Source organism: Myxine glutinosa, chromosome 4 (genome assembly GCF_964187855.1).
Source record: "Myxine glutinosa chromosome 4, kmMyxGlut1.1, whole genome shotgun sequence".
Lineage (NCBI taxonomy): Eukaryota > Metazoa > Chordata > Myxini > Myxiniformes > Myxinidae > Myxine > Myxine glutinosa.
Window position 1 is genome coordinate 177,434,663 of NC_136264.1, and position 18,751 is coordinate 177,453,413.

General features: G+C 43.5%; 1 protein-coding gene across 4 annotated transcripts in view; it reads left to right on the top strand.

Moving 5' to 3' along the window:
• Nucleotides 1-18,751, top strand: part of TSGA10 (testis specific 10) — a 272,162-nt gene that overhangs the window by 162,414 nt on the left and 90,997 nt on the right. For 2 of the 4 annotated variants that reach the window (XM_078776738.1, XM_078776740.1), the window contains exon 15: nucleotides 3,698-3,753. The exons of 1 other annotated variant lie outside the window; for it this stretch is intronic. In XM_078776738.1, coding sequence (XP_078632864.1) covers nucleotides 3,698-3,753 — 56 coding nt within the window. The remainder of the gene's footprint in view (nucleotides 1-3,697; nucleotides 3,754-18,751) is intronic. One more of the 4 variants, XM_078776741.1, reaches the window with a different exon arrangement.

The window sequence follows — 18,751 nt, forward strand, 5'->3', positions numbered from 1 at the left end:
CAAAAAAAAAAATCAAATTATCAACTTTGGGTGAAATAAAGCAATTAGAAGAGGCAACAAATGCACATGAAACATCCGCGACTGTAACCCAACCTCAAACAAAAACAACCAAGTGTCATCAGCAGTTGTACAATCCTGTTTTGGATGCCGTAACTGCAGAGTTAGAGACAATTCTCAAAAGAACCAATGGAAATTGCTGAAGCATGTGACTCAGTGTTAAGATGTCACAAAAATGGCATTCATCCACATCCACGCTTGTGAATCAGTGTTAAGATGTCACAAAATGGCATTCATCCACATCCAGTGTTAAGATGTCGCAAAAATGGCATTTATCCACACCCACTCTTGTGAATCAGTGTTAAGATGTCACAAAACGACATTCATCCACATGCAGTGTTGGGATGTCACAAAACGGCATTCATCCACATGCAGTGTTAAGATGTCACAAAAATGGCATTCATCCACATCCACTTTTGTGACTCAGTGTCAAGATGGCACAAACTGCCATTCATCCACACCCACTCTTGTGAATCAGTGTTAAGATGTCACAAAACGGCATTCATCCACATGCAGTGTTAGGATGTCACAAAACGTCATTCATCCACATGCAGTGTTAAGATGTCACAAAAATGGCATTCATCCATATCCACTCTTGTGACTCAGTGTCAAGATGGCACAAACTGCCATTCATCCACACCCACTCTTGTGAATCAGTGTTAAGATGTCACAAAACGGCATTCATCCACATGCAGTGTTAAGATGTCACAAAAATGGCATTCATCCACATCCACTCTTGTGACTCAGTGTCAAGATGGCACAAACTGCCATTCATCCACACACACTCTTGTGAATCAGTGTTTAACATGTCACAAAAATGGCATTCATCCACACACACTCTTGTGAATCAGTGTTAAGATGTCACAAAAATGACATTCATCCCCATCCATTCTTGCAGAAATATGCAGACCCACTCAAAATAAATCCTCAGCTTGCACCTGCAGAAATGGACCTTTTTACCCATATGGAATCTATTGTTACCCTTCAGAGACTTAAAAAAGAATCGTCTCAGATAATGTAACCAAACGACAACAAACTCATTCAGTTAGCTCTCACATTGCCAGTCGTTGCAGACACTTCAGAACGAAGCTTTTCTGCAGTGAGACAGATTAGAAACTTGTTGTGCTCAATCATGGGGGATGAGAGATTTTCTTCACTGGCTCTTCTTCACATGGAAGGACATTTAACTGTGAAGCTGATTCCAGAGGACATTGTGGATGTTAACGCTAAATGAAGGGAAAAACGATTGCACCTACTTAGTCATTAAGGGTAAGAACAGTATTTATATTACCAGGGGGCTCATTGGTCCATTGGACCAAATTTTCATTGATCTTCACTCCCTTGTAACATACGTGCCTGCCAGACTCGAGGCGTCTTTTGGCTTCTCTGGGTCTTTTGGGTTGTCGGGGACTTTTGGATCTTTGGGGTCTTTTGCGTCCTCAGGGACTTTTGGGTACAAAAATTTTTGTCCTCAAGGACTTTTGGGTCTACTGGGTCTTTTGTGTCTTCAGGGACTTTTGGGTCATCTGGGTCTTTAAGGTGCTCTGGGACTTTTGGGTCATCAGGGTCTTTTGGGTCCTTGGGTAATTTGGGGTCTTTTTGGTCCTCAAGGACTTTTGGGTCTACTGGGTCTTTTGTGTCTTTGGGGACTTTTGAGTCATCTGGGTCTTTTGGGTCCTCGGGAACTTTTGGGTGTTTGGGGTTTGAGGAGTCCTCAGGGACTTTTGTGTCTGGGTCTTCGGGGGTCTTAAGGATCTTTTAGGGGTCTTAAAGAGTCTTCAAAGGTTGAAGAAGTCTCAGTAGTCTAAAGAGTAAAAAGGTACATTTCAATCGTACGTAATTAATTAATAAATGTACATAATTAATAGACAAAAAATGTGACACACACACGCACAAAACTCATCCATTTGTAGTACTAGCAACGGTACCCGCCCGATGGGCGGGGTTTCAATTGGGAGGCCCAAATGAAAAGGCAAAATATCAGAAATTGAAGGCTTTTTATTTTATTTTAAACGATTTATATAAACATCCGTTGAATCATATCACACGCAAATCATCAAAATCTAAACAGTACAATCATGGCGCCCATTTTGAAAAAAGATTGAATTCTGCAAAACGGAAGCGGCCGCTACACGTCTTTCTCAGTCGCACGTTTATGTGTGAAGAGTGCGCACCGAATCTGTAACACGGAAGCGGCTGCTACACCTGTTTCTCAGTCGCTTTGCACACGCTGCCATGTTACTTCGGAGCCGCACGTTTATATAGGAAGAGTTCGTCAGGAGTCGATCTACTCTCTACTGGTACGTAGAATAAACAGTATTTGTAGAATTTCAACAAAAGCCACATCACTGTTCATATCGGTAAATATTATTCCATCGTGTTTGGAAAAATTGGAAAAACAATATCGCCTATTTTACTCCAGGGGGTCCCAGAATTACCCACCCAAAATATCGTTGCGATCGGTTGAGCCGTTTTTGCGGTACCTTCAAATGGACGGACGGACATTTGGTGAATTATAGTAAGATAAGACAATGTTTATGTATGTGTAACACCGGCGAGACATGATTTATAAAGTGCTCGATTTTTTTATTTTTTTTTATTTTTTAAGAATTTGTTGTTGCGCTAATATAGGTGGTAGATGGTAAACATGTCAAATAATTGTGGTAAAACAAAAACAAGGTTGATTAAGTAATGAACGTATACTGTATTTGTGATTTCACTTTGTACACTGTAACTACACTAACAAACGGTAATTTGGGAAGTCAGACCTATAGTCAGACCATTATTAATATTGAGCCCTCTGGCCTCCAAATAGAGAAGTCAAACTACACCTATGCCAAAAGTCATATATTTTATCCACTTCATCTCGGTCTTTTTTATCACCATCTTTAGTCTCTCCAACTGTGATCAATTTTTTCACGGTAAATCATTGATACAAACGTTTTTACTCTGATTATTATTTTAAAATATCGAACAGCAACAACGACCACATTTCCTTGAAAAAAAAAATTCACATGGTCCCAACCTCCTTATTCATTCATGGCCAAAAATAGGCACTCTTGCACTTTTTTCAAATAACTCACAATTTTCTCTAAAAAAAAAAGTTGAAATTGACAAAGCGATTTGGTCTCCACAATTCATTATTTCACTGATGTTCCAGTAAATAGCCATGGCAACTTCAGTCTCCACTAAGAGATGAGAGGAGAGGGTTCCATTTATGCAGAGGAAGTCAGAAATAAAGGAATGGAGGTGGCCTTCAATGCCACAAGTATCGAGCTATTGGCAAGCAAACAATACCAGAATATGTTGAATGCCCGATATATGTCCCAGAACAAGGTTCGGACCTCTTGTTTGAGATTGAGGTCCTCCAAGCATTGCTCAGAGAGAAGCAGAAGTATGTCCAGAGTTGAGTGGGGCGGAAAATCTAAATCATGCCTTTTAAAATGTCACAAAGTGTAGAAATAACTGATTATTCAAATACAACCAAGGGAATTTGAAGAAAAAATTACAAGATAGCATTTGATTTTGTATGAGTTGAGGGATAAATCAAGATCTGCATGAGGAGCAGTAATAGTAGTTTTAGACATTTGAACATGTCACCTTCTTAACAACCATCTCCATAACAGTTCTGTTTTTTCAGGAAGAGACTGCGTCTAAGATGAAGCAAACTATTAAGGAACTTGAGAGGTACATCGAGTAAGTTTTATTCATTTGAACACCATTTTTCTAAATGTTTTTAAGACAAAGCAAAAATGATAAATTTATTCCTCTAAAGCTTTCAAATGAATTGATTTGAATATATGGCCCTTGTGTTTTTTTGCCTCTTCTCATGGCAAGATAATACACATCCAGAAGATACAGCCGTGGCCAAAAATATTAGCACCCTTGCATTTTTTTCAATTAATGCTTCATTTCTTCCAGAAAATTTTGAAATTAAAAAATCTTCTGGTATCCACATATGTATTTCTTTGGTTTGCAGTGGAACAAAACAAAAAAGCTGAAACAATTACTAAATTTGAGCTTATTCCACACTAATCCTAAAAACAATATTATTGGCACGTTTTAGAAGTTGTTAGAAATAATTAGATTTAAAGCAGGTGATTCTCCTTTACTTTGGAATTGAACTCATCTGTGGTGAATTGCAGGTGCCTGCAATATATAAATCACTCATTCAACCAGTTTGAATAGAGCAAAGGAGTCATTCTGCTGTTTTTTGTCACTGTGTACTGCAATGAGCATGGAGAAAAGAAAGAAAACCAGAGAATTGTCTGAGGAGGTCAAACACAAGATTGTAGCCAAGCATGCACAATCTCAAGGCTACAAGTCCATCTCCAGAGACCTTGATGTTCTTGTGTCCACCGTACGCAATGTTATCAGCCAGTTTAAGGCCCATGGCACTGTAGCCAAGCTCCCTGGACATAGCTGCAAGAGAAAACTTGATCAAAGATTGCAACGAAGGATTGTTTGAATGGTGGAGAAAGCACCTTGATCAACTACCAAACAGATTCAAGCTGACCGTCAGACACCAGGTACGACAGTTTCAACTCACACCATCTGTCGCCAACTCAATGAAAGAGGGTTCTATGGTAGGAGACCCAGGAGGACCCCACTGCTGAGAGAGAGACATAAGAAAGCCTGAATGGAGTTTGCTAAAACGCACCTGAACAAGCCAAAATCCTTCTGTGGACAGATGAAACCAAATTTGAGCTTTTTGGTAAAGCACATCATCTCTATGTTTACAGAAAACAAAATGAAGCCTTCAAAGAAAAGAACATCCTTCCCTACAGTCAAACATTGAGGAGGTTCAGTGATGTTTTGGGGTTGCTGTGCTACTTCTGGCACTGGATGCCTTGAATGTGTGCATGGCATCATGAAATCAGGAGATTACCAAGACATTTTGGAGCACAATGTTCAACCCAGTGTCAGAAAGCTGGGTCTGCGTTGAAGGTCATGGGTCTTGCAGCAGGACAATGACCCCAAACACACTTCAAAATGTACCCAGAAATGGTTCAAGGCAAAATGCTGGACTGTTCTGAAGTGCCAGCAATGAGTCCAGATCTAAATCCCATTGAGCACCTGTGGGGAGATCTGAAAACAGTAGTTGGGAGAAGGCACCCTTAAAATCTGGGAGAACTGGAGCAGTTTGCACAAGAAGAGTGGCCAAACTGCCAGTAGAAAGGTGTAGGAAGCTCATTCATGGCTCTAGGAAGCACTTTACTGCAGTTATTTTGTCCAAAGTCTGTGCTACCAAATATAAATCTAGGGTGTCAATAATTTCATCAATGCCATTTGTTTTTCTTTTCTGATTTATAAGGATATATTAAGTTCTGAATCAAAAACAAAGGTTCTGTAATATTAACAGTGAAATTAAGAATTGTGGAGACTAAATACTTTTGTCAATTTCTACTTCATTTTCGAGAAAATTGTGAGTTATTTGAAAAAAGTGCAAGGGTGCAAATATTTTTGGCCACGACTGTACAACTAATACGTCTATGCAAATGTATGGTGAATGTATTATTGAACATGAGATAATTGCAGGATTTGCAAAAAGTTATTTTGTTGTATAATGGCCTCTAAATTCATTTATTGTTGTATAAATTCATCATTTAATTTTGTTGTATAAAAATGGCCTCTAAAGGTGGTTTTTTTTTTAATGGACTAGCATATGCTGTATGTGTGACCTTTTTGCTTATTGCAGGGCATTGCACATTATTTTCATGCTGCCATGTAGTTTCTGAATGTACACTGGTGCAATTGTATTCCTAATCAAACCCTGAACTTGTACTGATCCTCCACCACATTTGACTGCATATGTTGTACATTAACTGTGATCAAACAATACAAGGTTTTGATTGATCGTTTCCAGACGATGCAAAAGTGTATTCATTTGTAAGGGGTAATTGACTTCAAGATGTGCTTATTACCCTGTTTCTGCTTTGATGCTTATTTCGGCATTTTGTTTTCGTGACAATTTCTCAACATCAGTTTCAATCAGACATTAGTTGACAACACAAATTGCTCAATACTCATGTATGCTTCAGTGTTTGAGCTACCAATCACACCTGCATTCTCCGACTTTATCATGATGGAGATTTATTTTTATTCATATACTAGCAGGGATGCCCGGTGTTGCTCGAGGGGATGGGGGGGGGGGGTGGAACTGGGAAGGGGGTGCAGGAGAGTCGATGGGTAGGGGAAGGAGAACTAAGGGGGGGGGGCAGGAGAACCACTCGGGAGTGGAGAGGGTTGACAGGGAAAAACTGCGAAAGGGGCAAGAGAACCGCCCATTGAGGGCAGGTGGGGTGGGGATACAAGATAGCTGGTGGGGAGGAGGAGTGGCAGGAGAGCCGGAGGGGCGAGCGGGGCAGGATAGCCAACAAGCCTGGGGAGGCAGGAGAACTGCCGAGGCAGGGAGTATTAGATCCACCAGGGTGGGGGGCAGGTGGGCAGGGGGGGGAGGGTGCAGAGAGAACTGCCATAGTGGGGGTGGGGCAGCGACTGAGGCAGGGAGGGAGGTTATTCGCCACACTATTTTGTGTTGAACTAAATATCCCTCGTTAATGTGAACTTGGTTTTGGACATTGGAGAATACAGCAGGTCAACAACGCATGGTTTCATCAGCATTTAAGCCCTGACTTAGGAAATTTGAATCTCACAATTAAGGCGCCATATTTTAAAACCAAACAGCCCTTTGGCATCGCTCGGCGAAATTTGGGAGTGCAGATTTGGCACTGTTGCATGGCTCTCTATATCCGGTACATCATCGTGTGGAAGTTAAGGGGGAAAGAGGGCACAAAATTGGCCCATTCCGCCTTGCAGATGTGGAGGTTGTTAGAGGCCCTCCGACCGTTATATGCCCTTTATGTCTATTATGTGTTATTTTGATTGTGTCCAGTTACTATGCAACCCACGTGTCACGTTCCTATTTTCTTAGATTATACATGTCTAATACTACTCTATCTATATATCCATCCTACATTTTTATAGCGTCACCTGTTTCATACATTATTGTGTCGTTTCATAGCGTCATGTGTCACTTGCCATCCAACCATGTTGCCATCAGCCGTCGGAGCAAATCATTGTCCCTCGGCTATGAATCTAGCTTGTCAATTTCCCTTATCCACTTTGTTCCATTTCGCCAGAGGTTGCTCATCCTTGAGACCTAATTTGGATATGGGTATAGACATACCCACATTGCAAGAAAATCCATATTGCTTCTGCCGAAATGGAGCAAAACTCCCTGGGTATGCCTTAAGAAATTGATAGGTCCATCCCATCCCCAATATTTTGTGATTTTATAGAACACGGGTGGCCAAATTTCATGACCCTGCGAGCTGCATACCAAAGTACTCGTATGTCCTAGAGCCACAAAACACACACCAGTGATGAGAGCAAGAATTCTGTGAGGTGTTGGTTGTCAGGACCGCATGTGGATTCAACGGCAGGAACTTCAGCAGAAAGTAGAGTGCACGCAATTATTTGGCACATCATCACAGATACGAGTCACATGTTTCTTAAGTTGCCGACACTTTGGTCCTAGCACTTGTTTTCCGATATGCCTTGTGTTGGCTTAATGGTTAGGGTGCTGGCTTGGGATTCTCGGGTCCTGAGTTCAAATCCCGGTCGGTCGTTGAATTTTTCAGTGCGGTTGACTCAGCCTGTCATCCTTCCGAGGTCGGCAAAATGATGACCAGCTTACTGGGATGAATGAGCCATTCAAGTATCCTGCGTAGGAGTGATGCCCTGGCCAGGATTGTGCCCAATAGACTAGAAACTGCTTTGGCAGTCATATGCATCTGATGATGCAGGAGTGGACATCATCATCATCATCATCATCATCATCACTTGCTTTCAGAACTCCATTGTACACATTTATTGAGGTACCATTGTTAAACCCTTGTTTTCCTGGAGTTCCAGTTGTTCAATTTAGACAGTAAATTTATCCATCACTGGTGGTTGGGGAATCGGACAGTTATCATTGATTGCATCAATTGTGAGTGGATTCGCAAGGAGGGTTTCAACTTCTGCAAGTCTTCAAATCTTTCGCTGACGTCATCCAGTTGTCCTTGCAATTTTCTGCTGTATTCTTCTTCAACGGGTAGAGTCCAGGAGCTTATGATCACTTTTCAGGAGCCTGACATGGCCTAGATTTTACCACACCCTTGCAGAAGTTCTATCCATTGCAACACAGATAAGGTTGTCCATGGGTACCCCACCCTTCGGTTGAAATATAGTGAATAAATATTGCTGTTTGTGCTTTGTCTTAAGTATTGGAGAGAGCTTAAGTGCAGAGCTGAATGCCATAGAGTTATTTATCTCAGTTTGCATCTTGGTTGCAATATCATCACTGATAAATGGAAATTCACTTCTCTGTACTCTGCCACAAAAATGGCAATGTGGCTTATGAGTCATTGAAATTTTTTCTCATCTTGATCCAAATTTGTCATCACCTCTTCAATATCCTTTTTAATAAATTCAGAGTTAATAAAATTTTCATGTTCTTTTTATAAATTCTTCTTGTTGCTGTATCAAAAGGGATATTTGAGAACAAGAAAAGCAGCAGTCATTACACAGTTGTTCCACTAGTATCAAAGTGTAATGGACCTATTAGTCCTTGAGCCCAGACCCCAATTTTCACATATTGGTACCACCCAGAGGGACCAAACCAAATTGCTATTTTCAGCTTGCTAGATGTCCCTAGTTTACATTTTGGTATGATAGCCTTTGTAGATGAGTAGCTTAATGGTGGTTATCACCTCATATGTAAACATACCCTGCGCAAAAAAGACGAAACACACGTTTTTCCTTGTACTTTACTCTAAGAATAACAACTTTATTAAGATAGTTAGGAAAGAGTCAAAAGTACATTTTGAGTTATTTTTCAGTAGAAAACAATCTTAAAATGTGTCTTTTTATGAACTGGGATGTTTCACACACTTGAAGGTAAATTGAAATAAATGTGTTCATACACTCAATGTTGTTACTTCTGGCAATGTCATTTCAAAGAACTTTTTATATTTACATGGATTCACACCCTTATTCTGTTTAGAAAAGCCTAAATAATAAAATAAAACCAATATGTCACTTATCATGTCATCACTTAATAACCCAAGTCAAAATTGAAATTTCTGTTACCGTGATACACACTCTTATACATGACTGTACACTGCCAAGTTAATCAGTGTCATCATCAGTGTCCGAGTCTGACAACTCTACTTCCAGCTCTTTTTCTCTGGCTTGGTTGGTGCAGGTTTGTAGTTTGCACATGTCTGTGCACTTCAAGCTATATGCCAGGCAGGTACAGTCCGGTAGTTTGCATGAGCGCACACATTTGCAGGACAGCAACTGGAGCACAGCTTCTGGTGCAGGTGATCCACGCATCCACTGCACAGCAAGCTTGCCCTCTTTATCTGTGGTCCAACCACAGTCCTTGGGGTCAGGGATGAATGGGTGACTCTGCAAACATCTCCTCCAGATGGCCGCTTGATAGTTCGCACGGAGGGCATGCGGGAAGAGACAGTCCTCACAGGGAGGCAGCTGGCTAGACTCCACTTCACCACGTCTCGCACAGAACAGTTGGTAGCGAAGCTTGTTGACTGTGGCAGTCTGTGCAGAAGGCATGTAGAGATGGCAGGTGACCTTTTGGAGTTTACTGAACAGCTCCCTAGATACCTCCCATGACTGAACAAGTTCAGCAAAGGCCTCCAGATAGGTCTTGTCAGACTTCATTCGCTTGAAGGCAGCCAACTTGCCACGTCCAGCAAATGCGCTGACTGTATCACAGCCTGTGTAGCCATGCATACCAATCAGTGCCTCACACACCTCACCTCCCAGAGCATGGCTCAGCTTCTGGATGTCAAGGTATCTTGTCCTGGCCTTGGTTCCGCACTTAATGTACATGGGACATGGGATGGACTTGGCAACAGCCAGGCACAGCACGAGGACATCTGTGTCTTCTGCACTGATCACAACGGACCTGATGCCAGATTCTGCTGCATGAACACCATGTAGTAAGATGCGGGTGTCAGCTTCTTCCTGTGAGGACTTTAGCTCTGTGGCCTCCTCCCAGTGCTCTTTCGACAGTTTGTAACATTGATGTCCACAGGTCACATACAGTAACTTGTTGTCAAGCTTCTGCCTGTGTTCTGGCCCCTTCCACGTCTGCACAAGGAACTCGATCAAGCTGGTCTTGTTAGATGAACTGGAGATGAACTTTCTCCACTGTTGAATGTTGTGCCCAGGTGCTATGGTCTTGAACTGCAATGCTGTGTCTCCTCCCCTGTTGACCTTTTTCCGCATTTTTGATGGATGTGTCTCTGTAGACATTGAAGACGACATCAATGCGGTGGCTCTTTCCACCTTCGTGGAGGACTTGAGACAGTGCTGATTCTGCCAGCTGTGAGAAGGTCTTTTCATTTCCTTTCAGTTTATGGACTAGGCTCATCCCATCAATGACTGTTGCTGAGGGCTCTGGGATGACTTCTGCTGGAGAAACATTCTTTTCCAACTCCCTGGCAAGGGCAGCTTTGTTGGTCTTGCGGAGAGACCCATCACCATTGGCCAGAGCCCATGGCAGGGGCCCCAGTGGATGAGCCAGCACGTCACTCATGTGCAGTTTCCTGCTTTCGGCAACAAGTATCATCTGGCCAAACAGTTTCCTGTCAGCTTTGATGACTACTTCTTTGGCAGAGCTTTTACTACATGACTTCTTTCTGATGTCTGAAAACGTCTTCAGCTTCTTCTTTGACATCTTGTCATGAAACGTTGTAGCTGGGGCAGCTGCTTCCAAGCGCTCTTGTTTGAATGTTTGATATGCCTCCTCTCCTACCTTGCGGGCGTCGAGAAGGTCCTTGGCAACTTCTGCTGGGGCCACCGCACCAGTTGACAGACTGACAAGCTCTCCATGGTCAAGGTTGAATGGATTCAACCAGCTGGTTTCCATCAGTGGAACCATGGACTGGATGTCAGCCTCATCTCTTCTGATTCTTGGCATCTGTAGGTCAGGATGACTGAAGTTGTCATGTTGGCCTACATGAACCATGTCCCTTAGCTGTCTCATATAAGTGCTTTGGTACTCAGATGTCAGGTAGTATCTAGCCACAGCTCCAGGTTTCAGGCTGAACCCTTTTATGCCTCCAGGTGTCTGGGTGTCCTTGTTGACAGTCTCTTCGATCGTCTGGTCCACAGGTATCCGCCCAAAGGGATTCTTGCAGCCGATCTGCACAGAAAACCCACCTTGCATAAAGTGGGCATGGATGTCAGGATGTTCGATGGGTAGCCGAGACATTGTGGCATAGTAGTAGGTCAGGAACCGGGCGTAGTTCACCTTGTCATAGGCAAAGCACCAGGGAATCATCTCTCGAATAGCTGCCAGGTGAAGCATCCAGTTACCTTCTCGAGATGCTCGGATGAGGCCCAGCATAATCTCAACCATGTCTAGGTAAGACATCCAGAAGGCTGCAAGGCTGTTCTCATCTCTGAAGGAGTTCAGGTAGGTTTCGAACAGCTCCAAGATACGTGTGCATGATTCATCCTGAAGCAGGTCCTGGAAGGATGCTTGGCAAACATTGTTGTGGAACTCTCCAATGCTCTTCAGGGCTTCTTCTAGGTGTTAGCTGTCTTCAGGATGAGTGTTCTCTATCCACAGAAGGAAGCCTTTCCAGGCAAGCCTCATCAGTGCTTCATATGCAGTTTTGTGTGCTCTAACTGCCCGGTTGTACCTGCGACCTTCCATCAGCCCAGCCACAGGACCTTCTGCAATGACACCTGATTCAACAAACACATCTCTGAGTCCTGCATCTTCAAATCTCTTCCCTAGGATGGACAGGAGGTTGCAGATTGTGTGGAAGACGCCCATCCTGATGATGATGTTCTTGAATTTGTCATGTTTCCACACTATCTCAGCAGCCTTGGCAAAGAGTGCTTGGTCAAACACACAGACGATCTTGTTGAGCTGTAAGGACTGCATGATGCCAAGTGTTTGCTCCAGTACATCATTCACAGTTGACATCTCAGTTGCAGGAGCATTGATTGTGGGAAGGTAGCTCACAGTGTCCTGGATCACTGTCACATCATTGCGGATCTGGATGTTGAACCCTGTCCAGCTGCTTATGGTCTGGTTCTCAGGATCTGACATTCGAGTCAGGAGCCAGTCAGGAGCCAGTCAGTTCTTCTTCTTTGCATCTTGAACTTCTTTGTTTGTGTCGGAATCAAGGGTCTCAGTCTTAGGTGGCCCAGTTCGCTGTCCAGCATTGTAGGTTGGTAGCATCAATGGGGCAGGACTGATGCTCCTCTTCTTGGATTTGCTGACTGCAGGCAGGACCTTCTGTGGCATGGGCCCTGCAACTTTGGGTTGGACAGCAATGCCATTGACCCTGTGAGAGGTGCCTTCTCCACTCAGTGTCTCTTCAAGACGGTCAATGTTATCCCAGGCCAGGGTGGTAAACACACCAGGATGCATGTCTTCTGGCAGTGGTATGTCCTCTGCTGAGCGTTCCAGCTTCTGGACACAAAGAGCTGTGTCAATCTCCTCTACTTGGGAGTAGGAAATAGCATGGCCAAGACGATTCAGACTTCGTATCAGTTCTGTGTTTCCTGTCAGTGACTTCACAGCAAATGGGAGGAGTATGTGCTTGGGTGGCTTAGTCTTGCCACAGGTGACAGCAAAGACTAGATCACTGCCAAAAGAAGCAGCAAGACGCTGGACTCTTTCAGAGGGATTTGCACACTCAGTATCCCCAGTCAGCAGGGTATACAGGAACTTTGTGACAGCTTCAGGGATGACACTTTTCTTGTATCAGGTGGCCATGACTGTTGGACATCTTGTTTCTTGATCTGATTCCTCAGTTGTATGGCTGCTTTGGTGAGGACATCCATGGATTTGATAGACTGTGCTTCACGTAGATATTGCTTCATGTTGTGGGCTTCCTTGACAAGGTCATCCATTGACAGGCTGTCTGGATAGAGAAGCACCCTTCCTTTCTCATTTGAGACAAAGTGAAGTGACCCTTCCAGCTATATGTGTACCTATGCCATATGACAGCTAAGTATATACAAATATCACTTATAATGCATTCTGGGATAGCTTGGGTGGGGGGGGGGGGGGGGGGAATTATTTATTGGACACCATTTTTCTCATATATTGACATGTGTCAGGCTTAACATTGAAATACATTATATAAAATAGGATTGGATATGCCCAGGATGGATTGTCTTCCGCTACGCTCATCTGAGGCCAAGAGTAATCCAGATTTGAAATGGCTCCTACACTGATTGACACCACGACATACTTATCGCAAGGAATTGTGGGACACTTATGAAGTAGGCTTATTTCAATGTATTGGATGTTCGACTTGTTTGAAAGGAGAGTCATACCAATGGTGCTCTATGAGTGTTCGATGATTGTCGACAACTAGTTAGGTGATCTTCGAAGATGGTTGTGTTGTAGGGGTTCTCCACCTGTAAATCAGAATGCAAAAACAGGTTAATCCAAAGGTAAATATTCTTCCCACATAATTTATTTATTCATGTATTTATGTATTATGTATTTTTTGTACTGGTCGTCATGTCCATGAGCATTTGTGAAGTATGTAATTTTCTTTTTTCTATTGGGTGAGCAATGATTGGATGTGGCTTCGTTGGGAATAAAACCGACAGCAAAACGTGCATTTTCACTAGCTTTCTCCCTAAGATCATGGATGTTGTTAAAACTCATCATAATTTGTTATGGAATTGTAATACGATTATGTATTAATGTAATAAGAGTTATAATGTAATGATATCAGATGACATATGTCCTCCTCATAAGATTTAATTAGGTTCTTTTTTTTTTTCTCTTTTTTTTTCTTTTTTTTGTATACTGAATCGAGGCTTGTGAAAGAGGTAACATTTATTTCACAAACAAATCAACCAGACAACAAAATATACAAAAAGAGGGAGCGGAAGACAAGATGGGGAGAGAAGGGGAAGCACACAACCACAACATTTGAGAGCAGGGAGAAGTGTGGGAGGGAGAGGGCTTGGGGGCAGGAGGCGTGGGAAGGGGAGGGGGGGGGGGCAAGGTATAAAACACAAGGGGACCGAAATTAGCGGGGGTAGAAAAGATCAAGGTTTTCGATGGGGGAGGATAAGAGATGGTGGTGAACAGCTGTTTTAAAGACCTGGAGGGTGGAGTGGGATTGAAGAGAGTGAGGGAGTTTGTTCCAGAGGCGGGAGAAAAGAGGAATGAAGGAGTGAAGGTGAGCAGAAAGTCTTGATTTTGGCAGTTTAACCATAAGAGGGTTGCAGGCAGATCTTGTGCGACCTGTAGGAATATTTGGGGGACAGAGCCCAGAGAGGGCTGGGGGGGAAAGGCCAGAGAGGAGTCGGTAGAAGACGGAAAGACCACCAACCTGCCTGCGGTGAGTGAGTGAAAGGCCCTTGGAGTTAGCTTCATCACGGGAGATTCCAATGATTCTGAACGCTTTGGTTTCAACAGCGTGAAGACGGGCTAGGTGTGAGGCAGGAGCACCAGACCAGAGGGGAGAGCAGTATTCCATAGAGCTGCGGATGAAAGCCTTGTATGTGGTGAGGAGCTCAGGTGTGCCAAGGAAGGACTTCGCACGACGGAGGATGCCCAGTCGGCGACTGGCTTTGGAGGCCAGATTTGAAATGTGGTTTTCCCAGGAAAGATCATGGCAAATAGTGAGACCCAAAAGCTTGAGTGACAGAACTTCTTGGAGAGGATTATTCAGAAAGTGGATGGGAGGGTTTTCCAGTCGGTCTTTTCGGAGAGACATCGTAAGAGTGTGAGATTTATCAGGATTGAAAGACATGTTCCATTTGTTTGCCCAGTCTGTGATTTTGTCCAGGTCTGCAGAGAGTGAGGAGGCTGCAGACTGCCGATCTGAGGGATGAGGAATGGAGCGACAGAGAGTAGAGTCGTCAGCAAAGAGATAGAGAGGATTTTCAAGAGAGTCAGAGAGATCATTGATGAAGACCAGAAAAAGCACAGGGCCCAGAACACTACCTTGGGGAACTCCAGCCTGAACAGGAAGAGGAGATGAGAGAAACCCATTCAGGGCCACACGTTGACTACGACCAGAGAGGAAGTCCGCCAGCCATGCATGGAGATTTCCATGGATACCAAAGGAGGAGAGTTTGGTGAGCAGAGCAGGGTGCCAGACCGTATCGAAGGCACGTGAAATGTCAAGGGAGACAGCTCTAATTTCCTGTTTGGCGTTGAGGACCTCCATCCATTGTTGAGAAAGCAGAAGCAGCATGTACAGAGTAGAGTGACCAGGTCTGAAACCAAATTGATGATCAGAGATCAAGCCATTGGAGAAGAGGAAAGATTTCATATCTGAAGCAATGATGGATTCCATGACTTTGCTGATAATTGGGAGAAGGCTGATTGGTCTGTAGTTGCTGGGATCTGTTTTTGCACCTTTTTTGTGCAAAGCGGTGATGTTGGCTGATTTCCAAGCAGATGGCAGATGACCTTGAGCAAAAGAGAGGGTGAAGAGAACAGAAAGAGGGAGTGAAAGAGCGGAAGAACATGATTTTAGGACCCGTGGGCTGATGCCGTCAGGACCAGTTGCAGAATCAGAGTCGAGGGTTGACAGAAACTTTTCCACCTTGTCAGGAGGAAAGGACACAGAGTCCAGGAGCAGCTGGGTATGACTGGGTACGGTGGGTACAGAGAGGGATGGGTTTGGGACACAAGATTTAGAGGCAAACACAGAGTTGAGGCATTCAGCTTTTTCACGTGCGGAGTTCATAGCATATTGCAGTTTTTACCAGGCATTGAAGCCTGTAAACAACAGGATCATGTTATTTTGTCATTTTGCAAAGGAGTGGGGTTGGGGTGGTGGGGTGGGGTAGATGGGTTGTGGTGGGAGAGGGGTCAATTTGTGTCTTTAATCCATAAAATAACAGATATTGCTCAGCTTTTTTTCTTTTTCTATTTTCCTAAGAGAACTAACTACAGACCACATTTATAGCCCATCCAATACAGGAGAGTAGAAGACAGAAAGGAAAAAGGAGAGAGACAAGAGGAAGAGGGTGAGAGGGAAGGGAAAGTCACGAACCTGATGGTGTCCGAGTATCGGCACATAAATCATCAATACAGATTTCATGTTAACTGATCTGGAGATCTCTGAATTCTCAGAATCTCAGAAACACCTAAAATTTTAAATAAGAAAATTGTTATAAATTACGCCACATTATTTTGCCTACATGTGACTGGATAAACCAATGAGAACTGTGTAAATAAAATATAAACAGTTCAAGAATTTAGTCGTAATGTCTGTGATTGTCAGCCTCTAACCTTACCTGAGATAGTGCTCTCCATTGATGTTCCCTTGTTTCTCTGCTAGTGAGGGCATCTTCAGCAGGAGAGTGCTTCCGAATAAGGAGCTGTGATGGATTGGTTTGTATCCGATAAAGATGTAATGAGGGAGTTCTCCTGGTTGTTGCCACACACTTTCAGATTTAGCAGTTTACTTTAGGCATGTTTTCAAAGAGCAAATATTTGTGGCTCTTGGCAAGCGAGTATTGATAACAGCATTTGGAAACAAAGATTGGACATCTGGTCCCTGTTTTATCTTTGAATTTCCAAAATAAACTGTGTGATGTTCATGAAGGTTAGGTCAATTGTATGAACTTCCTCAGAATATATCGCATAAAATATATATACAGTACTAGCAGGAGAACCCGGCATTGCCGGAGGGGGGGGGGGGGCGGGGAGAAGCAGGAGAGTGAGGGGTGAGGATGGGAGTGGATGGAGTGGAAGGGGTGTGGAGGTGAGGGTAGAGTGAGGGGTAAGATATACCACATATACATCTTTTGGTGGGGGGAGGGTAGAGGGGGAGGGAAGGAGGAAAAAAAATTCCTGTACAAGGAGTGCTTCTTAACCTCAGTGTTGCACAGGTAAAATTGTAAATTGTAATACCCTCTGCCACCATCACCAGGTGGTACTACACGGTACACATTTACAAAGACAATTTACGCTCCCTCCCGGTCCCCCACACTCCCGAATGAGGCCGTCACTACATAGCCTATGTTACCCCCCAGACAAATCTGTATTTGTATCTGTACCCCGAGTGAAGTATAAAAGCGTTTATAGCTGGAGTACCCGGCGTTGCTCAAGCGAAAAAGAAACGTTAACATATTTCAAATGAGGGCAAATATAATGGAAAAGCAATTACATCTAAATCAGAATCCATCACAAATGTCAAATCATCATTTTACCTTTTCGTTGAATATATGCTGCTGAATGTGCCATTCATCACGTTTCTGAGTTAAGTATGAAGACTTTCAGGAAGAAGAAGAAGCCTTACCAACAACTTCGACCTCTTCCGGAATTGTTTTATTATTTGTGTTCAAATGTCTGGTGATTGTTTTGTATTTATTTATGCAGATGTGTACTTGTATATAACTGGCATTAAAAAAAAAAAACCTGGTTTTGGGCTAGCGGCTAGGGTGCCGGCTTAGGATCCTAGGATCCTGGGTTCGAATCCCGGTCGATTGCTGAATTAACGCCAGGGGGGTTGACTCAGCCTGTCATCCTTCCGAGGTCGGCTAATTGAGTACCATTTCACTGGTAATTCCCTGTTTGTCGTTAAAGGCGGCAAAAAGGGTTGGCGTCAGGAAGGGCATCCGGCCGTAAAACATTGCTTCAAAAAGGGGACCGAAAAACAACAACAACCACGGTTCCCGAAAAAGGCCAACCCCCGCTTTGCGGGGAAAAATGGCCTCTAAAGGTGGTTATATGTTATTCTAATGAAAAAGGCACTTTAGAGCGTTTTTTTTTTCTTTTTTTCTTTTTTTCTTTTTTTGGCCAAAAACACCCCCAGGCATTTACTGATGAACCTCTGAAAGTTTGACGAAGATCCGTTCAACCATCTCTGATAAAAATGGTGACACACACATAGACCAACGGCTCTCTTATATAGTAGATATGGGAGCGTACGTTGGATAAGCACGTCGCTGCATATTTGGACGACTCCTCAGCACCATACCCGACATACACCACACACCATTTTTTTTCCCATAATATTGCAGAGCCAGAAATTGAGCTGGTGAAAACATGGGTCCATGAACACGGCATATGAATGAATGAATAATCGTTTTTTTTTAAGGCCATTTTTCCCTGCTGGAGCAGGGGTTAGCCTTGCGGGCCCCATGACAATCATGGTTCCCTGTTTGAGGCAATGTTTTTATGGCCGGATGCCCTTCCTGGCGCCAACCCTTAGTCGCCTCTTACGATGCGCAGGGGTATGGTGTACCTATGCTAAACCGGGGTACACACCGGGATCATTCATCCCAGCAAGCTGGTACTCAATTAGCCGACCTCGGAAGGATGACAGGCTGAGTCAACCCCCCTGGCGTTAATTCAGCAATCGACCGAGATTCGAACCCAGGATCCTAGGATCCCAAGCCAGCACTCTAACCGCTAAGCCAACACCAGGCTCCATGAACACGGCATACAATAAATTAATTGGCCCTCGTTATGACTGGACCACACCCGTGTACCAGACACCATTCCACAGCTACTAGTGTAATTTTTCGTAGTATCTATAATAATGATAAGAAGAAAAATAAAATAATACTCATTTGCAAATATGGTTTATATGATTTGGAGCTTTAGTCATGCTACATTGCATTTATTTTTTAGTTTTCCTCAAGTCCTTTTCCCTTTTCTCCTATATGTAGC